The 26,430-nt window shown below is 33.0% G+C and overlaps 1 protein-coding gene and 1 long non-coding RNA gene across 16 annotated transcripts in view; both read left to right on the forward strand.

Moving 5' to 3' along the window:
* The window catches only part of RBM26 (RNA binding motif protein 26), an 88,597-nt gene extending 67,167 nt beyond the window's left edge, over positions 1-21,430 (forward strand). For 10 of the 13 annotated variants that reach the window (XM_078070203.1, XM_078070212.1, XM_078070204.1 and 7 more), the window contains 2 exons: positions 7,002-7,115; positions 8,779-10,021. In XM_078070203.1, the coding sequence (XP_077926329.1) occupies positions 7,002-7,115; positions 8,779-8,868 (204 nt within the window). In that variant the 3' untranslated portion in view covers positions 8,869-10,021. Of the gene's footprint in view, positions 1-5,968; positions 6,974-7,001; positions 7,116-8,778; positions 10,022-14,365 lie in introns of those variants that run through there. The other 3 variants (XM_078070210.1, XM_078070211.1, XM_078070216.1) reach the window with 3 other exon arrangements.
* LOC144381563 (uncharacterized) overlaps positions 1-26,430 on the forward strand; it is a 625,721-nt gene that overhangs the window by 452,337 nt on the left and 146,954 nt on the right. The window lies entirely within an intron of this gene.

Raw genomic sequence — 26,430 nt, forward strand, 5'->3', positions numbered from 1 at the left:
GTTAAGAATAAGCTTCCTTTAATTGATGGCTTCAGTGACAATTTTTAGTGTAATGTTAGGTAGCTTGAGTAAGTCTCTTTATGTTCTATTTTCTAGGCAGTAGTCATAAAACATTGGTAGTTGTCATTGTACAAATGGTTAAAAGTTTGTTAAAACTTCTTCTTGCTTATGTGGCTGAGAGAAAAAAACCTTTTACCTCCGAAATAATTTTTGCAAGTTTGGCTTTTGGAAAATTTATTGACATATACCTTCTTTCTTGGGTTTTGCTTTTTCCACCTCAGATGTGTATATTTATATGTCCATATATATATATATTTATACAATGCATATGTTTTCCAAATGAATAGCAATCAATTCAAAAGACTGGGTGGGGTTAATGTATGACAAAGACTTTAAAACACTGAATTATATGGAGGTTGAAGAAGTGACAAAATAAGTTAGATCTAATAAGAACTATCTTTTCAGAGTAAATACAAATTTAGTTGGAATTACTTAATAGCCTGAAAGGAAGAACTACCATTGCTATGATAAACATTTGGAATTAAATTATAGAAGTTGTTAATCCATAATCATTTCCTTAAGCCAAAAAAATTCTTAAAATTTTGTAACCTTCTATTGTAGAAAAGAGTAGAAAATTAAGTTGAAGCTTATCTTCTCCAAGCAGGATATAGGCTAAAGCAGTGGTTTTCAAACTTCTGGATTTCAGGGACTATTGAAGTTTGGTAATTTAAAAATCAGTGTGTTTGACATAGAGGCGCCAGTTTTTAATTTTGTTAAGGAAGAATGCTTAAAAACAGATTTCATGTACGCTCACCATCGTTTTATAAAATAAAGAAAATTTTAACACTGAAAATGTAAGAGATTATAAACTCAAGATAAATGATAGGCCTTCCCAAGAAAAGAAAATTATCAACCTTTTCTAATGTTTATTTCCAAATACTTCTTTGTTCTTATTTTCTGAACCGTTGCCCTAGATGAGCGAATGAATGTCTCTGTATTTTCTGTAATCAGTAGATGGCACAGTAAGTTTCAAAGTGAAAGTACAAGATAAGGTACTTGAGACATTCATATATGACTGAAAAGTGAGAAGTTTTCCCCATATGGATGTACCAAATTTAATCAACCATGTTGATGGCCTTTAAATTGTTTTTATTCTTTTACAGTGCAGCAGTGAATATTCTTGATGCATATTTCTCTGTGTACATATGTAAATATGACTATAAGATATATTCTTGATACATTATTGCTGGATGAAAGGATATGTGCATTTAAATTTTTGATGGATAGTTCTGAAATTGCTCCCTTCATTCCCCCTCTCCCCATATAGGTTGTACCACATTTGCTTACCCACCAAAGATGTATGAGAGTGCATTTTCCCCACACACTTGCCATAGTGTGTACTCTGCATAGTGGTTTGCTTATATAAAATACATGGGTACATAAGCCGCAGTATGGTATCAATTTTATTTTGGTAAAAATAGCAACTCATTTCAGTTTTAATACACTTTACTCTTATTAAAATTGAATACTTTCATATTTGTTTAAATGCTCTTTATTTCTCTGTCAACTGTTAATGTCATTTGTCTACTATCTTGCTGAGTTCTAGGTTCTGATTTTTTTTTCTTTCTGATTTTTTTTCTTCAGAATTTTTTTCTAGAAAATTAGCTCATAAGTTCTAAACATTTTAATGAAAATTCATATGAATTTTATTTGGTGTAAGGTGTGAAATAGGGAGCCTACTTGATTTCATTGAGTAAAAGCTAGTTTCCCAGACTTAGGTGAAATACCCTTAGTATGTAAAAATTTTCCATGTTTATTGGGGCATGTTCGGGATTTGTTCTCTTCCATTGATCAGTTTTCTTTCCATGTGCCTCTTCCGCATGGCTTTAATTAAGCTAAACTTTATATTTTAATAGTTTGTCAGGGCTGTTGTTTGGATTGCCTCTTATTATGCCCAGCTATTATTCATTTTTAGCATCTTCCTGGTAGATTTTATAGGTTTATTTTCTATGTAAGCTTTAGAATAAACATACCAGGTTCTAAAATGAATACATTATGAGAGAATTAACATCTTATGATACAAATATTCCTCTAGAACATCATTGTATTTCAACCCTTTATTCTCTAAGAGCATTTAGAGGTTTTCTTTATATACATATATATATATGTATATATATATATAAATTTATATATAAATTTACATATATATATACATATATATAGAATCGATATAGGTCATGTACATATGTTGCGGATTATATAATATATAATATACAATGTAAAAATAATATAGTATATAACATGTAAAATATATATAACATGTATAATTTCTTTATATAAATAAATATATATAAATATATAAATAAATATATTAGTTTTCCCCCAGTTCATTTAACTTCTAATTACTTTAAATGAGGTCTTTTTTTCCACTGTATTTTCTCTAGATTGTATGTAGAAAAACTATTTGTCTGTTTTTATTAAATATGTAGCTGCCATCTTACCAGATTATCTTTTGATAGATTTTTAATTTTGTTGTCCTGGGTTTTTCAGGTAATCATATCCATCTTTAATGTTTATAACTTCTCACTTTCTGTTACTTGTTAGTAGTACCTTTAGAAAAATGTTAAATAACAGTAGTAGTAATTGTGTCTTTACTCATGAAATGTCATTCATTGTCTTCGTTGTGAAATGAATGAAAATAATAAATGAATGAAAAAATTTCTAATAATTTTAGTATTATATATGATGCTGGCTTTTTAGATTAAGGTAGAATACAAATGATTCCTGTTTTTTGAAAGCTGTAGAGTTTTTGAGTTTGATCAGAAATGGATTTCATCATAATTTTTGTGTATTTATAGAAATATGAGGGGTTTTGTTCCCTCATCTATTTATATTGTTTCCTGAGATTGAACTAACTATTTGCTTCTGGTACAGATTCCCCACTGTATTGTATTTTTCTTTGATAAATCCCTGAAGTCTGAAGTCTGTTCCTTTTTTTTTTTCATTTATTTTTATTTATTTTTACTTTAAAAAATTTATTGAAGTATAGTTGACATACAATGTTATATTAGTTTCAGGTGTACAGCATAGTGATTTGACAGTTCTCTACATTACTGAGTTCTCACCATGATAAGTGTAGTCACCATCTGTCACCATACAATATTATTACAATATTATTGATTATATTTCTTATATTCTTCATCCATGTGACTTATTTTTTAACTGAAGTTTGTACCTCTTAATCCCCTTTAGGTATTTTGCCCATTCCCCAATCCATCTCCTCTCTGGCAACCGCCAGTCTGTTCTCTGTATTTAAGAGTGTTTATTTGTTTTGTTCTTTTAGATTCTACATATAAGTGAAATCATACGGTATTTGTTATTCTGACTTATTTCACTTAGCATAATAACCCTCCAGATTCATCATGTTGTCGCAAATGACAAGGTTTTTGTTTTTGTTTTTGTTTTTTTTAAAGATTCTATATATTTATTTGACAGAGAGCACACGTAGGCAGAGCAGCAGACAGGGGGGGAGGGAGAAGCAGGCTTCCTGCTGAGCAGGGAGCCCGACGACGTGGGGCTCAATCCCAGGACCCTGGGACCATGACCTGAGCCGAAGGCAGACGCTTAATGACTGAGCCACCCAGGCACCCCGATTTTATTCTTGTATTTGTTTGTAGCTTTAATTCAGTCTTCAGAAGTAAGATTGGTTTGTAGATTTTGTGTGGGGGGATAATATTTTCATCAGGTATCAATATTACCTGGCTTTATAAAAAGTAATTGAAAAGTTTTCCATCTTTTGTGCTCTGAGTTAATTTTAAGTAGCATTGGAGATATATTTTCTTAAATGTTTAATAGAATTTATCTGTGAAAATATCAGGTTCTACTGATTTTTGACCATGTATCTTTTTAAAATCTTTTTCTTTTCTGTAGAAAGGATTTGTTTATATTTTTTTCTTTTAAAGATTTTATTTAATTGTCAGAGAGAGTGAACACAAGCAGGGGGAGCGGCAGGCAGAGGGAGAAGCAGGCTCCCCGCTGAACAAGGAGCCCGATGGATGAGGGACTCGATTCCAGGACCCTGGGTTCATGACCTGAGCCGAAGGCAAATGCTCAACCGAGCCACCCAGGCGTCCCTGTATATTTTTTTCTTTCTGGCTTTACTTTGGTACTTTGGTAGTTTTTCATTTAGATTATCAACTGTTTTCATGAAGATGAGCAAATTTAATTTTATCTTCTTTTGAAGTTATTTCCCCCACTTTCCTTTCTTATTTTGTATAATTTTACATTTAGCCCCACTTCCATCTTTATAACCACTACCACCTTGCTCAAATAAGCATCCTGTAGAATACATTTAAACATGATGTTTTTTATTAACATTTTATAAGTAGTTACAAAGTTCATTTTTTAATGTACATTTTAATAAAATGGTTGCAGAACTCTTAAAGCAACTGCCACAGTATTGAAAAGCATTGATCTAGTTGATATTATACTATTAAGCAGTAGTAAGACAGTATGATACTGGACTTGGCCAAAAAATTCCAGAGGTCATAAGGACAAAATAATGTCAGAATAACCAAGAATATTCTGAAAAGAATGAATAGTGATACCAAATTCATTATGAAATAAAGAATTAATATAGTAATGGTATGGATAGATAATAAAACAAAATAGAGTTCAGAAAAAGACCTAAATATATAAAAGAATTGTAGAGGATTACAAGGAGATATTTTCTTTAAATCAGGAAATTTAAATTGACTAATCTGTAAATAATGTTAGGACAACTGTTAGGAAAAAATTATACATTATGCCTTTATTTTTGGTATCAAAATAAAGGGGCATAAAAGTTTTTTCTTTTTTTAATACATATGACTAGTAAAAAGCTAGGGGATTCCTAAAAGTAATCTTAGTGTGGAGGGGGCTTTTTAAAGGACTGGCACAATCTGGAAGCCATGAAGGTAAACACTGATAAATTACAGTACATGAAAATGTAAACTTACTTAATGACAAAAAGAACAGCAGCAACCCCTTTCCCTTCAATAAAAACATGCACTGTAAACAAAATCAAGATCTAGTTGATAAAAGAATAGTTTGCCAAACAAATAGGACAAAGTTCCACTCAAGAAATTAGTTTAAATATATTTGGTGTGGGTGTGTGTGTGTATATAAATAGCCATTCAAGAAAAGTGAAAAATCTATTGGTATGGCTATGGAAAGGGTCTGTGAAATAATTGGATTAATAATATAAGAAAGAAGGTGTACAGACCAGTAAAGTATGTTCCCATGTACATATCCTACATATGTATATACACAAACCCTCTTACTATGTGCATAGGACTTTTTTTAATGTGTTGCAAGATTTTTTTCCCAAATTCTTCATAGGATAGTGGTTATCTCTTCAGGATGGGACAATCATGGATTATGATATTTTACATTATGTAACCTGAAATTTTTGAATTTTTTAAAAAATAAAATGGATGGATTGTATTATTTTTTTAAACTTTAAAGATTTTATGTTGCAAATTACCTAAAATAAATTTGTATATTTAAAAAGCAAGAACTCAGTTATCTCAAATTTATACAGCCAAATAGTCAAAAATTTCTAATGGAGAACTTTGATAAAATGTTAAATATATCTAGCTTTGAAAATCATCCTGTAAAATGTTAAAATAAAAACTTTCGAGGGTTGTAGACTCACCTTATAAAAATGAAGATATATGTGCTAAATATAGAGATTTACAGTATTTGGTCATCAGAAATGTTTGTCAAGAACTTATTATAGAAAAAGTCAGTAAAATTTTTGGCCTTTTTTAACTGGATGAAAAGATGAGCTTTATGAGTAGACATTTGGTATGACACTATTAGAATTCCTTATAGTAATATATTTTTATGTAATAGTTTTAGCTTTAAAAAACTACAAGTTGTTTTTAAACTTAAATATCATATATAAGTACTTAAAAAATTTTTTTAGTTACATGACACTGTGATGAGGCCATGGACTAAAAACTCCTGAGCTGCATTTTAATAGGTATGAAACCTCTTAAATTTATCATAGATTTATATGTGCAGATTTAAAATTTATACCTGGAGACTTTAATATCACACAACTCATGGTCAGGTGTCATTGAACATGTAATTGTTTCTAGATTTCACATTATGCTATACTTTGAGGTTGTGCTATAAATCTTTTGTGACTATGAGTTATTCTGGTATGTTGCTAACATTGATTTATATCAGTTCATGTTACTTTAATTTGAATGCACGATTTCCTAACCAGCCATTTAATTTAGCAAATACTAAGTTTAACTTTTATGTAGTTCTGAAAGCTTTGTAGGAAGTATGTTAGTTTCAATAGAGACATTCAGGGGTTTTTTCTTCATGGAAATACTTAATATTTCATAAGAGTTGATATGTCAAACATCGTATATTTAAATACAATGTGATACTTTAAACTACTGATGTAATTTTAAAATAATGGGATACCTTACACATGCAAAATTATTTTTATATTTGTTAAAGGTTTCCAGTTTGTAGTTACTATATATGTCATTCATAAATTAACAAGAATTAAAATGCAATAAAATACATTTAGCCTGTTGATCCTAATTTGGACTTCAATTCAGAACCTACAGCCAGGATCTTGAATTGCCTTGAGATTGTTACCTCGAATAGCCATTATCATTGTATTGTAAACATGTAGACATAGTTATAGTCAGATGCTGGCCATTCATATAATACCTCTGCTCAAGCATGAGAAAGTGTTCTTGTTTTCTTTTTAAAAGTATTTACATCCACAGAGCTGATTTTAGAAGTAAATAACCATTAAAAGTAAATTATAAATTATAATAATAAATAGTAAATGACAAAATAAATAACCACAAAATATAAATGGATAGGTGTCTTCACTTCCGTTTTACTAATTTAAATATTAGGTACTATAACATTTCATTTTTTTCTTCAGAAATTATTAATGTTCTACATTCTAATGTTCTTAATTGTTTTAGGCTGCAGTTCATGGAGCTCGTTTCAAAGGGCAGGATCTAAAACTGGCATGGAATAAACCAATAACTAATATTTCAGCTGTTGAAACAGAAGAAGTTGAACCTGATGAAGAGGAAGTATGTTTGTTTTTTTTTTAATTCGTTTTGGCCCTTAAATGTTCACATTTTTATATGAAATGTGATTTTATGGCTGTGATTTTAACATAAAACTTTTATTCCTGAGCCATATTCCAGGCAGGGGATGTCAGATAAATGCAGACAACTTTAAATTTTCTGGATTAATGAGAACTATGGATTGCTAATCCAAAAAAAGAAAGAAAGAAAAAAAGAAAGAAAATCTTATATATATTCAGTTTTCATTTACTTTTAGAAAACAGTAATTATTCTTTAGATTTTTATCCACAGGAAATCTTGTAATATTTTAAATTTTAGAGAATATATCCTACTCATTTGCTTTATTAACATTTCAGGTTTCCTTTATTTTAATTCATACTGTTTTAGTTCATTAGAATGAATGCCTGCTATATGGTAGATACTGTGATAGGCACAAAAATGAATAAGACACGGTCCCTATCATCAAGGAGCTTATAATCTGGAAAGGGGGGTGGTGACGACACATAAGAAACTAATTATAATGAAAGGCAGAGTGATACGCTCAATAAAGATTTGAACAATACGCTGTGGGAACCCAGGGGAAGGAGTAATTATTTCTGTCCAGAAGAATCCTGAAGAAGGTGGTGACAGTGGAGCTGAACCCTAAGTGATAAAAAAAGCTTTCCATAACCAAGAGCTGGGAATGGGAATAGAGTTGAGAGAGGCATTTTAGGTGTGGAAGAGGAATAGGTGTGGAACAGTCCATTTTTCTTGGGTACAGCAATTAGTGTGATGGCTGAGAGGTGTGAACATAAAGAACAATGAAGTGGGAGAGCCCTTTGAAATCATAAACATAAAAATAACTCTATTTTGTTTGATCATGAAATAAGCTGTAGGAAAAAGTTGAGGTTAATAAATAAAGGTAAGGTGGGGAAACAATGATTCCATGTTTTACCTTTGTTAGATTTTCGTAATGGCACTTCATTTTGTTTGAAGAGCATTCGAGGCTGTTATACATATCCATAGTCAAATGCAAGAATAAAATGTGTATTTTGAAACTCATATACATGATTTGTCATTTTATGTTTTAGATTATACCTTTGTCCTTCCATGAGTTTGAATTGAATGGGGAGAAAAGCAGGAGAGCTCCTGGTATTAGGTATTTTGAAAAGTTTGAAAAGCAGTCTGAGAAGCTTTTATGAAGGGAATGGGGAAAAGCAGGGAATGCTATAAAAGAAATGTTTGTTAAATATAGCAGAAAGAAATATAAATCTATAAATCTTGATAGACATTTCTACAAGTTATTGGTTGATTTAGTGTCCAGGGTTAGACAGGGTAAGTCAGAGAAGACTTAAATTGATGTTTTCTTTTTTTAAGCACTAAAGGTATTGAGCACTGTTCTGCAGGTGTAGAAGATGGCATAATTTGATCAAGTGAGGCAGGAGAAATGGCATGTACAAGGGCTTCCTTGGATATTGTTTTAGTGCCTGTTTGATATAAGCAATAGAATAGATACTGTAGAGAAGCCATTGAGTGGATAAAGTTTGCTTTTCTTTGTTCTTGAATGTTGTAGCTATAGAAATACCTTTTGTATTCGCCTCTGTTGAGAGAAATCAGTATTTAAAAGTGTCACCTTTTTTCTTTTCTTTTTTTTTGGGTAAATTCCTAAATGCATTTTAACCTAAAGTTTCAGGAAGAGTCTTTGGTGGATGACTCATTACTTCAAGATGATGATGAAGAAGAAGAGGACAATGAATCTCGTTCTTGGAGAAGATGATTTGACTGATCATTGATCTGCATATGCTAGAACTCTACCTGTGTTTCATTAGTATTATCTAATGTACTTTTACATATTTGTAAAAACAATTTTTTGGTAAAATGTGATGAAGATGGATTTCACAAATAGACAAAAGAGAAGAAAACTACCTTCTGATCCTGTATTTTGAAAGATTGATGTTTGCATTTTATTTCAGTAAACAATTGCTAAAGACATCACACTAGAAACATATGCAATGTTTTTATTACATACTTCTACTGAACATTACGGAATTCTTTGGGTTCTTTGTAATTTAAAGAATAGGTCTAAAAACTTACGACCAATACTTGTTACAACTTAGAGGATTTTGTTTTACTCCAAATAAGGAATGAATTTGCATTTAAAATCTTAATGAATGTTTTCAAAAATGAATAGATAACATAGTACTCTAACTAAAGTCTCCAAGTTATGTATTCATAATATTACATAGTAGTATGCTTAGGCTTTACTATGTATTAGCCTTTTGTTGGACTTGTGTATGTATTTTACCATATGGGTTTTAATGATAACGGTGTATGACTGCTTTGCATTTGAGTCCTTATGCATTCAGATGTTAAAAATAAAGTGGAATGGTCTCTTGAAAAGAAAAGAAAAAAAAAAGGCAATGACAAAAAAAAAAAAACAAAACCCCACAAAGGCCAAGACAATGTTCCTTGATTTTAAAAAAGAAAAAAGAAAAGAAAAAAAAAATTAAAATAAATAGACCATTCCAGATGGTGATCTACCCTTCCCCCCAATTATCACAAAAGGAGCTATAATCACTAACTTATTAATAATGGTTACTGGTACCTTTACAATAATGTACAATCCAATGTTAAAAATTTATACCACTTCAGTTTGGTTTGATCCTATAAATTTTCAACAGATGTCTTAAGATTTAAAAGCAGGCTGATTAGTTTGGAACCAGACTTCAAGTAGAGCTAACATTTGGTGAATAAGAAAACATCACATTACATTTTGGATATATGAAAGAAAACTTGACCATTTGAAGATGTATGAATAAAGAAATGTACTATAGATACTACTTTAGGAAAACACTGTTTGGTAAGTGTTCCAGTCTGATATTTTAAGTGTGCATTTCCTATACTTGTATAAAAATCTTTGACATTTGCAACAGTATTGTGATTTTTAAGTGGATTTCTCTGGCAAATGAACGTGATCGTTGAAAGTTGATACAGCAGTTTCAGGAAATAAATGCATTCTTTGTAGAATGAGGGGGTGGGAGATTACATATTTATCTTTCAAAATTCATCATTTCAGTTGCAAGTGTTTCTGCCCCTCCTGAGATTACAGTGATTATATTCAATGTCACATTAAAAAAATCACTTTCTTACCATACTGAGGTCCTCACAGTCACCAACTGTAATTCCAACACCATAATCCTCTGTCAGTGGGGTAACTAATGGATTCTGTTCCTCTTTTATTTTTTCCTCCCACACTTAGGGTTAAAATTGTATATATGTTCTTGATGGTAATACTATCTCATAGGAATGTTTTGGCTTGCAATTGGTACATGTATTAATATTTAAAATTTCAAAATTGATTTCTTTTGTCAAAAGTGACTTTACTCAAAAACTTCTTTACTTAGATCTGTGATATATTTTTATGTAGTCTCTTGTATGTTGACTATGTGCTATTCTGATTCATTAGGTAAGTTTGTTTTCTTTTCTTTTTAGTAGTCGTGAAAGGTGCCAAATTGGCAGAGGCTCACGTTTCTTCTCTTTACACCAAACAGGTATTATAAAGAAAGAAAATCTTTCAAAGGCCAGTTAAATCTCCATGCTGATTTTTGGCTTTATAATTTTACTAGTAAATTTTAGCCTGATTTTTAAAAATTATTATAAAATTCCCTTATAATGTAACTGAAATTACCTCCTACTTATTTAAATCCATAAATAGCTTATCAGTTTCCCTAGTCTTAAATTCTCTAGTAACCTAAAATTAAAATGTTTTAAACCATGTTGCTTTGAATGAATCAGAAAACAAGTGTGTTTCTATTTTGTCCCAAAGAATGAGGATTAAATATTACAGACATTCCATTAGGTTCACAATTACATTTTTATTATCATTAAGATGATTTTAACTATAAATATTAGTACTTGGTTGCTATTGGATTTTTGAAATTAATGAATATGCTTATAAATACTAGTACCCTGCATGTACTTTCATGTGTTCTGATTTAAAACTTAAGGTATCCCTTTGAAGTAGTTGCTAATTCCCATTTTACAGATAAGGAAACTTAGGCTAATAGAGATGGAGTGACTTGCCCAAAGTCACAGCTAGTGAGTGAAAGGACTAGATTTGAGTGCAGGCATTCTGATTTCGGTGCCAACTTTTTTTTTTTTTTTTAATTCTACATTGCTACTCCTTCCTAATTATTGATTGAGCATGAGATTGTGTTTGCAGTAAATGTGGTAGTTCTTGCACAGAATTGGTAGACTTCTTGGTCATTAGCCAGTTCATACCTTTACCCTCCCTTCTAAACAGCACTTTGTTCATATCTCTGTTATAGTACTTATGTTGTAATATAATTTATCTGGTTTATATGTCTGTCTTCCCCACTAAATTACAAGCTCCTCTAGGAAGGGGACCATGTCTTATTCATCTTTTTATCTCTAGTGATTATCACAAAACCTGGCTCATAGTGGGCACTCAGATGTTTGTTGGATGAATTAATGAATGAATGCATATTTAAATCTCCGATAATGGAGTGACAATTACATCCCTTGTTAATTCTTATCAATTTTTCAAAAATCTCTCCTGAAGGTCTTCTCCGTTGTTGAGACCATTTTGCTAAACAGTTGAACAGTTAGGTATTGCAATAGTGGGGTTACAAATACTGATGGAGGAATATACATGTAGTCTTAATGGAATTTCCACAGCAATTAAGTAAGAAATGAATAATTTGGAGTATTAAATGTTGCAGTCAGTTTCAGGAGTAAACTAGCCTTTGGTTTCTGTCGGTGTGTAAGAAAAGAAATGCCAAGAGCCACCAATCTAGTCCATCCCACTAATTTTTTTATAGCCAAAGATGAGCTAGCATAGAGCTACCAGATAAGAGTTAAGAGATTTAGCTTTTGGTCCCAGCTCTGCAACTAACTCTCCGGCCTTAGACAAGTCTCTTAACTTATCCAGGGGTGTTTCCTTGTCTGTAAAATGAAAGGGGTTGGACTAGATGATCTTAAGGTCCCTTTCACACCTGTAGTTTTCTTGGTAGTATATTTGATCTAAAACAGTTTAATATATCTGTACCAGTTCTCCCTACCTGTTGATGCCATTGTTGTTTCTGTTATCAATGGAAACAACTTAGATTTGGTTATGATAATCTGCATTAATGTGTCTTGGTACACTTTTGTATATAGTGTTCCCAGATGCTTTTCTGGCACAAAATTCATTTAACCTCTAAAGTATAGCTAAACTTCCCTGTTCACTAGACTTAGTAGACTGTCTACTCACTTTTCCTTTTGCTTCTAAACTCAAAGTCTAAAAATTCTTTCCTGTTACAATGTGCTACCTAAAACTTGAAACACATTTTTAATTCTACAATTCTCCCAACAAGTTCTTTGCTTTAGTACAGATCTGGGCTGAGTTTGAAGTGAAAAAAGGATTCAGAACAATGTAGGTAGCTGCTACTTACAGGAAAAAAAATGAGAGAAATTACATATTATTGGTTAAAAGATTGATTAGGATTACCTCAAGGGATGGTTGAGTTGTCATTTTACATATTTCACTCGATATTTTATGTCTACTTAAGCAGTGTTGTTTAAATGTTATTGAATAATTGTAAGATTTTAAAAATTAATTTTAGTATTTAATTGATGCCCAACCATTTAATGAAATCATGTTGCAGGAATGGGAGAGTATTCCATAGCTCTTGTTTTATTGTAATATGATCAAGTGTATCAACCAGTAGTTTACTATAAAGACAAAACTTCAGTGTTTTAGACTGATTGATTACCTGTAGAAAGTATGGTTGAGCTTAATCCTAGGAAATTTCCTGTGACTAGAACTGTTTTATGGGGACTGTATTTCCAATCTTACTTGGAACACTAATCATTGGCTCTAAGGGTTACATAAGAAAGCAAAACATTTGCTTGTTTGGTATGTTGAAATATCAATGGTTATTTTAGAGTGTTATACAAACTTTACCAATCTATATTTTCTTTTTTTCTTCCCCTTACACATAATGTGAACCAGTTGTAGAAAATTAGTTTTAGTCCTTCTAGAATTTGTAGAAATATTTGTAAGCTTTTTTTCTTCCCTTACACAAAAATCTTTTAGTCTTTTAAAACAAAAATGTCCTGCATGAAATTCTAGTTAATTAAATTAGTTTACTTTTTGGCCTTTTCTCTCAGGGCTTTTATTATTCTAAAGCCCTATAAGTAAAAACACAAATTTAAGATTAAGTCATCAGTGAATGATGTTTGTAAGGCAGAGAGAAAATTTCCTTTTCCCAGATCTCAGGAACTACCTTGTTCTTGTTAACTTCTTGAACTGGCTAGTTGCTCTAAGGTATGTATACAGGCTTTTAGAGGAGAGTAGCTTTTTTTTTTTCTCTCTCTCTCTGATCATGACAGGAGATTATCTTCCAAACTAGCTACCTAAAAGTTCTAAGAAAGAATGAAATCTTGGTGAAATGACTGCCATTCTCACTATTTTCTAATGAAAACATCATATTGGGTTACTAGGAAAATTCTGAGTTTGGTAAATAACTTTCTTGCAGTTTATCAGTAATATGTATTCATTACATAGTGTAATTGAAAGCACTTTTTTGTTTTACTTTTTTTTGGTATCAATTTATTATTGTTCCTAATTCCTCCCTCCCTATTGCTTTATTTCATCCATCCACTTAACTTCCCATCATCCAAAGTTAGTCTTCCTTTGTATACCAAGCACTGTCTCATTCTGATGTGTTCCTTTTTATTTTTGGTTGTTTAATCATTGTGCTTAGTACAGAATTTTATGTCCTATAGCGTAATTAAAGAATGAAATGGTTATCATATGGAGTTTAAGGAAATTAGGTACACCTCACAATTACTTTGAAATCATTGGGAAATTTAAGAAAATTGTTCTTTTTTTTTTTTTATATACACTATCTTGGAATTTGTTCATGATTTCTTAAAGTTACTTTGCCTACCCACACTTCTTTAACAATTGACTATCTTGTCAGTTACTGCATTTCCTGAGCAGAAATTGTCGATCACAGCTGTGTTGTAGTGCTGTGTTCTTTGTGGCTTAATGTTTTAAGGAAGCATGATGCAGAGAGGTTTTGTTAAGATCATTTAACCCAAAGCTGATTCTTTGTGAAATTTGTCTGCAACTTTATTTTGATTCCTTTCTCAAATAGATTTTTTTTTTAAATGTTTAGAAAAGTTGGAGATCAATTTATGGTGTGATTCAGTTTTTAGATTTATTTAATATTTTCAAAGTTTTTTTTAATAGTCTTCTCTTTTTCCAGCAGAGAGAGATCATCATTGCCTGAATTTAGCTTTGTGACTACAACAGCAAGACCTGTTCCTGTCTGGAGACGACTGTTAGAATATCATCCTATCATTTTATGTTTGCTCTTTATCAATTTGAATAGATGTTTACATGTACTATAATTCGCCTTTTGTCTTTTCGCAGTTCTCTAATTGCTACATCTGAGTCCAGAAGTATGTCTGAGTGTGTGCTTTGTCTGACCTTGCTCTTATCTTAAACGTGTTCTCCCCTTACTTTATAGCCATTTATTTTTTAAACACTAAGAAGGAAAAAGACCTCTTGGCTTCCTAAAATGAGATAAGTTCAGTTGCAGCCAAGTTGAAAATTGTGTCTAGAAAATCTATAAAGCCATGATACTGTGTTCATTAGCATGAACAATTTAGAATGAAGAAAATGATTAAAAAGTTAAGCATGGGTCTGTTTTTAATTTTTCTGGGTTTTAGGATACATTTCTGGGGTTAGGATAGTCACTTAAAAAATTTTGAACAGATGCTAAAATACTTTTTTATACACTGTAATAACTTGCCTATTTCTTCTCAGTATACTTAACTGAAATTGTTGCCAGGGCCACTTACCCAAATAATTTTTCAAAAAAATTTCTTAGCTCTTCACAACCAACAAGGAGAATAATTTTCTTTCTTTTCAAGTAATACAGGATGATCTGTGGATTATAAATATTGAGAAATATCTATTAAATGTCTAATTTATGCATTTTTCCCATATTTTCCTCACTTGCAATCAAGACATCAAAGACAATCTTAAAAGCAAGGGGAGATTGTGTTGTGTGTCTAACATTGTTAAAGACTATAGTTTTCCTGTCTCAGAAGGTGTATGTTCATAATACTTATTTTTAAGCAGTATGGCTTAGAATTGTTTATAAAGAGAGCGATTAAATCTGATTCTAAATATTCACCCCAAATACCCTTTTTGTAATGAGCATCATATAAAGAAGCTTTCAGAAAGTTAATTTCTGAGTAGTCCTTCATAGATTCTCATGAGGCATTTGAGAAGTTTGGAAGATACACTTTAATAGAAAAGTCCAAATTATACTTGATTTTATTCACCCTTGTTTTTTTAGTTTCTGTCAGCCATGCTCATATTTTCACATTTTTTTGCGCAAAGTTGACTATTCTGCAAACACTTCTTTTTCTTGAGTGTGCAGTGCATTTGTCTTCATGAAAAATAAAAAGAATGAACACATCAATCATAATGTAAATTATTTTGATCCACATTAGTTGACAATAGCTTGGTTAATATTAGGCTTGTGTTTAAAGGAAAAGTACATATTTCGGAAGGTCTTCTAATATAATTATGACCCAGTAGCCTACAGGGCATTTTTAAAATTAGACTTTTGTTTTAGTTCATATTTGCAAACTAGCATATAGCCACAAGGAGTTCAAAGATACTTCCCAGAATAGTTCAGTATTTTTTTCTTTTCAAGGAAAGAAGATTCTCTTCCCCCGTGATAGTGATTTACTTGCTAGGTTAGAAACCCAAAGAACATAGTCTGAAGAGACCATACTTGTTAACAATTTTGATTGGTTCTTGGATGTGGACCACATACCAGCACCCTCAACTTTACTTTGTCATCTTTCTTGTTCTTTCCCTTGCTTTTAAATTAAAAACAAAATAAAGCAAAACAAAATTAAACATGCCATTGGGAATCAGAATTCGAGATGATTTGATTTCTCATTAAGATCATTGTGCTTTTTGAAAATTTCTGTGAGAGCCAATAGGTCAGTTATATATTTAAATTCCTATATGTTGATTAATTAAAGATAAGGATTTTCATCATTTCATTTTCCTGAGTAGGATTCTCATGGAGCTATATGTAGATAACTGTACAGAATCACTTTTGTGTAATTGAATGAAGTGGTTTACCTCTGCATGATTGCATTATGGAAGCCTTTTATATATCTTTATATTTTTCAATATACTTAGATTTTACACTATTAGCAGCTCTAGTCATGCTATATTTGTTTTTTTTAAATAGAGTTTATAAATATTTATGCTCAAAATACAGATCAACTGAATATTTTTGGTCTTGTTTACAAGATAAATAATACTTTAAAGTGATGCAGCCCAAGTGTCTTAGGAAAAAGTTATTGGTGCTAAAAAAAACCTTTCAATATCATTTTTGAACCTGTTATCTAGACTTCGCTAGGCTTTAATGTATGATCACTTGTTACTTATTCTAATCTAGCAGCATAATTATAAAAGTGGTCTGTGGTAAGTCAGGTAAAGAGCCCAGCCTGTTAGAAATACCCCGTAATTTAAAGATATGGTACAGAATTACAGTATACTTACTTGTGCCCAGCTTCCAAAAAAGAAAATCGTTTTCTTCAGTTTGTCCTTAGCTCTTTTGATAAGAGGAACTTTAATCTGGCTAGAATAAAAAAAAAATGATACATTCAGCATGGCTCAGTTTTCCTAAATTTCAGGTGGAAAACTTTTCTAGTCCTAAAATATGGTGTAATCCTGCTCTGCTTCAAATTCCCATCTGTCTTTAACTGAACAGGAGGCAGGGTAATTCTTACATATTAATAGAACATTTGATGAGTTGTAAAGGGATGTATTATTTACGTTGTACAAGTTTTGCGTTGATGTGTAGATTGATGTGTACATCTAGAAGACTTCATTCCAGCACCTTAGTGAATGTTCTTAAGATACAATTTTTAAGTATCAGCAAAGCATTCATAGATGTTTACTTTTGATTCTCAGAATCCTGAACCTGTTTTAGGTGTGATAATTCTTCAGAACATGTTATCTGGCACAAGATTTCCTTTAATAAGTGGTTTAGTTTTACTCAGTTTCTGTGGATTGTTGAACCTAAAAACACCAAAGGAGTCTTTTCTTGTCTGGAGACTGGATTGTTCCAGTTTTTAATACCTGTGCCCATAAGTATCCCATTTCACGAATGTGTTTTGGCATGGGGGAAAAATTCCCTGCTCTTTGAGTGGAGCGAAAGTAATTGGTTAAGCTGTAGCAGCTTTTTTTTTGTTTGTTTATTTTTCCAAGTGATAAAACTTGAACTGAAAAAGGTAAAACTTGAACTAGAAAACTACTCTTGTATGCTTAGAATGTTTATAGTATTATATGTTTATGTGGGGTTGTCAACATTTTTATTATTTATAGTTGAATTATGTTTTGTTTGTTAAATATCCATAATGTTTATTATTTTTATATTTTGAAAAATTTTTAAATAAAATAGTCTTACTAAAAACAGTTGTTAACTTTTTAAAATTGTCCTGCATCTTGCATCAGTTATATTAATACGGAATAGAAAGAAAAATTTGCAGCCCTCAGGCGTTGCACAGTTGAGAATTCTGAAAATATAAATATATATACACACAAGTGCCTCCAGGTTGCCTCTCTGCCCTCCATTCCCACTTTAAATTGTTCTAATTCACCTTTGGTACCAATGTGTTATTGGCCTAATGACTCCTTTTCTAACATATATACAAGTCCTCCATACCCTTCTTCTCCGTAATTCCTGCCTCTTTACTGCTAGGATTTATCTCGTCATTCTATTTGGGGGCCAGAAAGTTTCTCCTTACCATGAGTAATAAGGATAAAATACTATTGTGATGTCAAAGAAAGACTGCCGTATATTCTGAAGTGAAATTCGGTGTAAAGTGCTTATGCTGTCAACCTCCAAAGCCATTGAAAGTTTCCAGAACTTCCCTCTATAATTTTCAGTTTTCACCTCAGTGTTTGTTCTCCTGATTTGACCTGCTTTTTCAGCATTCAGCATGCTCATTTCATATTTAATTTCAATGATTGATAAATATTGCTGTATTTGTTTTTTTGTTTTCCTTGCAGATATACCTTCTATCATCTGTAACGTGGGTTAAATAAGCTTGGTAGTAACCTGTCTTCCACTTGTGACACTGCTTCTACAAGAAACACATTATCACCTCAAAGTGCATAAGTCTCGATAAAGTCTAGTTAAAGAAATCTGGTTATGAAATAGTAGAGGACTTTGGTTAATAATGTACTGGGTAAAATTATTTTTAAAATGTACTTCATATAGTATATACTTTACATATCCAGCCCCTGTGGAATATTTGCAGATTATTGAGCATATTGTCAACCTTCACTTAACCTGCAAAAATATTTCTGCATGAAGTATGAATGAATTTGGTCTTTAAAAAAAATTTAAAAAGAAAATCACATGTAATAGCGTATTGTAGAAAAGCTAAAAATTAAAAAGGATGATAGCCAATTATTTATAAATGATCACGGAACATTTAAAAATGGGGTTGTATAATGTATACTGTTTTGTAGTCTTTTTTCATTTATGATAATAGGTTCATACCGTTTTTTTAAAGCCCCTCCAGTTGTAGATGAATCGTAATGTATTGAATCCTCATTTTGGGTGCATAGGGCCTTCCTTTCCATTCTTTATTTTAATATAAATGATGCTGTACCCTTGAATATCTTTGATTAGTCCTTCAAGATATATTCTCAAAACTCCTGGGTTAAAGTATACTTGTTTTTAAAACTCATGGTAACGTTTTCAGTTTGATCTTTTACAAAGCAGAGATATATAAACATGTAGGTACTTTCATAATTTGGCTTTGGAGAACAGCATAAATTCAGTTTTTTGCACTTGTTAAAACTGAATTTCATATTTTAACAGGAACCAACCAAATTATGCTTGATAGAGTAGTTCAGCTCTGATGCAATAGTGACGCTATTAGTATTTTCCACAATATGTTGTTGCCAGGATTTTGTATACCATACCAGATTTTTATAGTCTCATAACTAGTCTGTATTGAAAGGACAGATAATCTTTACCTTTATTAAATAAATGGCAGAATCAGGACTGGAATTCCATTTCTCAATATCACAAGCACTAGAAGAATACACAGAGACCACATAATTTATAGAAATGACAAACTCCCTGTATTTTTTTATGTCAACTGTCCAAACTGCTTTTCTTCAGGAAAACATGATTTGTTTTCCCCATGAAATGCATGAACATTTGTTTCTGAAACATAAAGCATGAAATAGACTGAAAGAAATTATGTAGAAATGGGAAGATGATGGGTTCCATATATTTTCCTTCTATGTCCTAAGCAAAAAAAAAAAAAAAATCCATTTTCTTCTGGGAAGAATAAAATCCCTTGCAAACCATGAACATTTTCCTGAGCTATTATGTAATGGTGATGTTTTATCTAATATTTATCTAATACACTATATTGTATGACATTAATTACAATATTGGAGGGTGTGCAGTGTTGTGGCGGAGTTTTCTTGCCAGGCTTTGATTGACCTTTTTTAAACCTAGAAATGTGTTACTGAAGTATGCAAGAATGCACTTTGTGTTCAGTGCTGAGAATCATGATTCTGATTATCTAAAATGTACTTTGTAAGTGTATTTGTTTTGAGGATTTTGAATTTAGGAAATGGAGTTAATGAAAAGACTTCTGACTTCAGGGAGGATAGAGTACAAGTTTCACACAAAGCTTTTAAAATCTCCCACATTTTTGAAACATTTTTAATGTTAAAATGTTAACTTATTCCAAAGATCTCATGTAAATCAAAAATTTCAGGGACGTTACCATCCTCTTTTTTTTTTTTTTTAAATCTCTATGACTTAAGACTTCATGGTCATCACTTTTTATTAGAAGTTGATGTTAGGAAGAAATACTTAGAGATGTCTGCAATTTTGGAGTTAGAAATAGATAGCAGTCAAATTTGTACTAAGTTTAATGCAGTATCTAGTTTTTGTGTGATAAATCTAGTAGGTAATATGCCAATTTCACATTTTATTTTTTTTTATCAAGTTAATATTCAGAGTTAACAGAAATTAAAGAATGATAGAAAAGAAGATCTCTGGCACTTAGCAATTGTCATGTCTGAATGAGGTAAGAATTTAAACATCAAACAGGTAACTCTTAAAATATTCTTTGAGTACTGATCTGATTGTTAGCCATGATAGCCCTCACATATGTCATATTTGTAATACTAAATGGATGAAAACTACATATACTGAAAACGAAATAGCATCCTAACCAATGATTGGTTAACCTAGAATAGGTTTTTAAATTTTGTTTTATCAAGATATCCAGTGAAAAAGAGGGGAGAATCCTCAAATTGGGAGTACTCACAAAAGAATAGGGCCTTCTAAGGTGCTGAAGATGGGGAGACTAGATTTAGTCTTGCATTTGTTAAAGTTCTAATTAAAAGAGAGCAGCCTACGAGCAAGTAATGCGTTTGCATTTTTGGTTTTTTCCCCCAACTGATAAGCTTTATTGAGCATCATATATATATAAAATGTATTAAAAATACACATCCAGGGTACCTGAGTGGCTCAGTCAGTTAGGGTCTGACTCTTGATCTCAGCTCAGGTCTTGCTCTCAGGGTTGTGAGTTCAAGCCCTGTGTTGGGCTCGACGCTGGGTATAGAGCTTACTTAAAAAAATATGTTAAAAACATGCATCCAAGAATACATTTATACAGGGTCCCTCTTATGTTCCTCATGGGGAAGCACTCTATAGGAGTGATGACAGAAACCTGAATGAGTTCCAAGGTATTCCCCCCCAAAAAAAGACCCACCCTTTTTATCTGCCACAAGAGCACCTCAGCACAACTTACATTACCACATAAAGTATAAGCCACACCATTCAGACCTAATGCCCAACCAAGTTTAATTTCCTAAGATTTTCACTGTGCTATATACTTCTGTAACCTACCTGTGACTGCTCTTGCCCAGATGGACCTGGGAATTTTCCAAAAGGTGAACACTTAGGGCCTTCCTCTGTGCAATTCTAGCTATGGTTTACTGCAAATCATAAACAGAGGAATGATTTTTTTTTTCCATATACTAACATCAAACATTTGGGAGACTGAAATTTAAAATGCAATGCTAGTTACAACCATGAAAAAAAAAATGATATGCCTAAATGTAAATCTAACCATGTACAGGACTTGAATACTAAAAATTACAAAATGCCAATAATCAAGGAAGACCTAAATAAATGGAGAGCGGGAGTTCATGGATTGGAAAACCCACCATCATAAAGGTGTTCATGGGGCGCCTGGGTGGCTCAGTTGGTTAAGCGACTGCCTTCGGCTCAGGTCATGATCCTGGAGTCCTGGGATCGAGTCCCGCATCGGGCTCCCTGCTCAGCAGGGAGTCTGCTTCTCCCTCTGACCCTCCCCCCTCTCATGCTCTCTGTATCTCATTCTCTCTCTCAAATAAATAAATAAAATCTTTAAAAAAAAAAAATAAAATAAAGGTGTTCATTCTCCAAATTCATACACAGGTTTAATATAATACCAAAATCCCAGTAAGTTTTTTTTATAGATAAGATTATCCTAAAATTTATATGGAAAGGCAAAAGAATCAGAACATAACAGTTTTAAAAAACATGAGTGAAAGGAATCAGTCTATCCAGTTTCAAGACTTAAAGCTATAGTAATTAAGACTGTGTTTAAAATGGAGGGATCTTCATGGGAAGGATAAACACATGGATCAATGGAACAGAATAGAGATCTCATAAAGATGCACACAAATAAGCCCAACTGATTTTTGATAGGGTACAAAACCAATTGAATGTAGGAAATAAAATTTTCAAATGATCCTGGAACAATTGACATCCGTTGGCAAAAACAAACACCCCTCTCCCTGACCTCAGACACCTCATTCAACAATTAACTCAAAATGGATCAAGGATTTAAACGTAAAACTACAAAACTTGTAAGAAAAAGAAAAATCTGGAATCTAGGGCTAGGCAAAAGTTCTTAGACTTGGCACCAAAAGTATGATCCATACAGCATGATAAATTGGACTTCATCAAAATTTAAAACTTGCTCTGTGAAAGAATCTGTTACAAGGATAATAACTACAAAGTGGGAGAAATTTGCAAACCACATCTAGTATGTGTCAGCACTGGTATCTAGAATATATAATTCTTAAAAGCTTAATAAAAAGCAAACAATCCAACTAGTACATGGACAAAAGACATTTCACCAAAGATAACATTCAGGTGGCAGATAAACACATGAAAAGATATTCAACATCCTCTGCCATTAGGGAAGTGGAAATTAAAACTGCTATAAGATGTCCTTACATACTACCAGAATGGCCGAAGAAAAAGTGACAAAACCAAATACTGGCAAGGATGCACAGAAACTGGATCACTCGTTGAGGCACCTGGGTGGCTCAGTAACTTAAAGTGTCCACTCTTGTTTTTGGCTCAAGTCGTGATCTCAGGGTCCTGAGATCAAGTCCTGCACAGGGCTCAGCGCTGGGCGTGCAGCCTCCTTAAGATTGTCTCCCTCTGCTTTTGCCCCCCTTCCCTCTCTAAAAAAATTTAAAAAAGAAACAGGATCACTCATAGATAGCTGGTGGGAATATTAAATTGTATAGTCAGTCTGGGAAACTGGCAGTTTCTTAAATAGCTAAACCAACTATCATATCAACCAGTAATTATACTCCTGGGCATTTAACTTATTTTCACACAAATACCTGTATATAAATGTTCACAATAACAAACCACTGGAAGTAATCTACATGTCTTCCAATGGGTGAATGATTAATCTGATGCATTCATTCCATGAAATATTACTCAGCATTAAAGACAAAAGAACAAAAACCACATTATTGATACGTGCCACACCTTGGATGAATTTCCAGAGACTATGCTGAGTGGGGAAAAAAAAAAAACCGCCAATCCCAAAAGGCTACTTACTGTGTGATTCCATTTATATAACATTCTTGAAATGACAAAATTATAAAGATGGGGAACAGATTACTAGTTGCGAGGTGTTATGGAGGTGGTGGGTGTGAATGTAAAAGGACAATATGAGAGAACTTAAGGTAATGGAAATATTCTGTGTCTTGACTAGGTGGTTGTTAAATTGTACTATAGTGTTTGCAAGATACTACCATTGGAGGAAACTTGGTAAAAGATACACAAGATCTTTACTTCTTACAACTGCATGTGAACTTAAGTTATCTCAAAAAGCTTAATTTGAGAAAAAAGTAAAGGGAGAGTAACATCTAGTTCCATCTTAGGGCACAATCTGGGGAAATGTCTTGGAAAGATGTGTGCTTCTCATAAAGAATGAGTCCTTGGAATCAATTGAGTTTGCACGCTTGGGTATTTCTGGAAGTACTGCAGACTTACTTCTCCCACTGGTTACATACTCAGTGCCAGTAAATGAGGCAGTTCTGCATACATGGTGACTCTTATTCTTCCCATCAGCACTGCTGCCTGAAAGAGACTTCATATTGAGAAATGACAGAGCTCACCTATGAAAAGGTGGGTGAAGATTAAAACAACTGATGCTTACCTTGTTTTCCCTGCCCTTTACCATAGTTCGGGGCGGGGGGGCGGGGGTTGAAATCACCCAAAAGAGAAAGAGAACATAGAACAAAAGCAAAATTATAAATTAAATGCTCTGAAGGAAAGAAACAGTTTTATAAAAGTATAAAGCAAATGAACCCTTCCTATGATGTCAGGAAAGTCTTCCCACAAAAAGTGATCTTTTAGTTGAGATCTGAAAGCTGAGCAGGAGCTTACTAGAGGGAGAGCATATTCTTGAGGAATGAACAGTTTTGTGCAAAAATACCATGCAAGACCAAGTATGGCATATCTGAGGACAGAAAGAAGCCCAGTGTGACTGCAGTGCTGTGGTGATAAACAATTTGAGAATTATTTAGTACAGAAATCTTAATCTATGGGTGAGAATGAGATTCCTAGACATCACATATAGAGTGAGGAGGTCTACATTTAATCCAGATAATGTAGGCAGATTCTGCAAAGGAGAATTAGAAAGGACAGCCAAAGCGGTAGGAACAAAACCAGGAATGGTAGTTACAAATACCGCCCCCCCCCCCAAAAAAAAAGGTTTAGGAAGGAGGTGGTGATAAAGTGTCAAATGTTAAAAGGCAAAGTAAGAGGGAATGTGAAAGATGTCCATTGGATTTTAGGATAAGGAAGTCATTGACTCTGGAATATGCTTTTGTCTGGGTTTTTTGTTTGTTTTGTTTTGCTTATTTTTTAATGATGGATTTGGGAGCCAAAATGGATAGGCTAAAGAGTAAAAGGAAGATAAGGATATAGAAACAGTATATGCAGGTTTTTTGAGATTTTTAAGGGTGGAAGAGATAGATTAGTACTTTGAAAGGCAAGTGGGATAAAGGGAGGCCAGAAAATCATGTTTAAATCTTTACAGAAAAGTCCTAATAAGGTAGAATGAACAATAACGATAGTTTAAGGTGCCTAAAAACATGGAATAGGGAAAAATCCAAAGCACATTTAGAACTTCCTTTAGAAGATAATAGAGACAAGTAAGAAGAGGAGGAAAATTTCATGTTTTTAGAAAGTTTGGTGGTAGAATTCAAAGAGTTCCCATTAGATTACTTCAATTTTCTTTGCAGCTACTTAGGAATATCATTTGCTGCATAACCTCCACCCTATAAATAGCATTCCCTCCCCACCTTTGTCATCTTTCCCAGTTATACCTGAACATGCCCTAAATATCTAGCCTTAACTAGTCCCCTCTCATTCTTCCACACCAGACTCAACTGGACCCTTCACCACTGCCTCTACTGCTGATCACAGTGGCCTCTGTTAAAACACTGCTTTACTGGATACACCCAAACCTCACAGTCCCTCTCCCCTACCCACACCACACCTTCAGGGCAGCAAAGCTGCACTGCAGTCTGAGGAAGTCCATGATCCTCTTCAACTCTATCAATCTTTGTTCCTGGGACTCAGTGCATAGCATCTTTTAACACAGCTCCTTTTATTTCTTGCCCTCTCAAGCCAATGAGTAAACAAATATCTTGCCATCTCTTATATAATCCTTTTCTGCTCTATCTACTCTCCTGATATTGAGGGGGAAGAAATTCCCATAAACATCAATTTATGAAAATAGGTACTGAGAGGATGGCCAGGAGCATGAAGCAATTGGAATATAAAGGGTTTTAAAAGAAATAGAAACTAGGATAGAAGGAGTCTGGAAAGAAGGTTCAGAGCATGGTAAGAACTTTAAACTTCATCCTGAGGTGTTGGAGTTGGGGGCACTGAACGGTTTGAAAGTTTAGAAGAAAGAAGGGGATGGAGTAGAAGGAAGACAGAGATGAGGGCAGGGAAATGTGAAGTGATTATTTTTGCAGTGATGAGGAGGATGTACTGTAGGCAGGGAGGACACTGGGCATAACAAGGGCAGAGACTCCAGATTTCTAAGCTGAGCAACAAAGTTGATGGTCATATCATACGGTGAGTTGGGCCAGTGGGATTAGGAGCAAGTTTGTAGGACAAGAAAGGAAGTCGAATTCATGTGTGACATGTTGAGTTTTAGGGCCTTGTGGGATATCAAAATGGAAATATCCTCTAGGCAGATGTCTGCTATCTGAAGTGTAGGAGAGGAGTCTGGGATGCAGATACAAGTCTAAGAACCATATACACTACATGAGTGAGATTCCCCAGTGAGGACATGTAGCATGCAAAGTGGTAAAAATAAGGATGGTAAACCCCAATATTTGCAAGGGATAGAAGAGGGGGTACCCTTGAAGCAGATACAAAAGAGTTGCTAGAAAAAAAAGATCTAACTGAAAGGATGTTACAAAAGCCAGTGAAGGAGAGAACATCACAAATGGGGGCTTGATAAGAAGTCAGTAATACCAAGATGGAAAGGACCTGTGGATTTGCCAATTCAAAAGTGCATAGGCTTATTGCATGGAGCACTGGGTGTTATATGCAAACAATGAATCATGGAACACTACATCAAAAACTAATGATGTAATGTATGGTGACTAACATAATAAAATAAAAATTTTTAAAAAGTACATAGGAAGTTTCATGGAAGGAGAAATCAGACTGATGTTTGGTGGAGACTGAATGTAGGAAATTCAAAGCAGAAGGCAAAATTTAGTATGGTAGCTTGAAGACTTTGCTGGGTAAAGGAAAGGAAAGGTTTGTATTTTTTAGACTGAAGGAAAAGAATCAATGGGAAGGAGGAGATTAAGAATGTAAGAGAAGTTGTTTATAACTGATAGATATTTCAGGGTGCACCATGGAAA

This window comes from Halichoerus grypus, chromosome 4 (assembly GCF_964656455.1).
Source record: "Halichoerus grypus chromosome 4, mHalGry1.hap1.1, whole genome shotgun sequence".
Lineage (NCBI taxonomy): Eukaryota > Metazoa > Chordata > Mammalia > Carnivora > Phocidae > Halichoerus > Halichoerus grypus.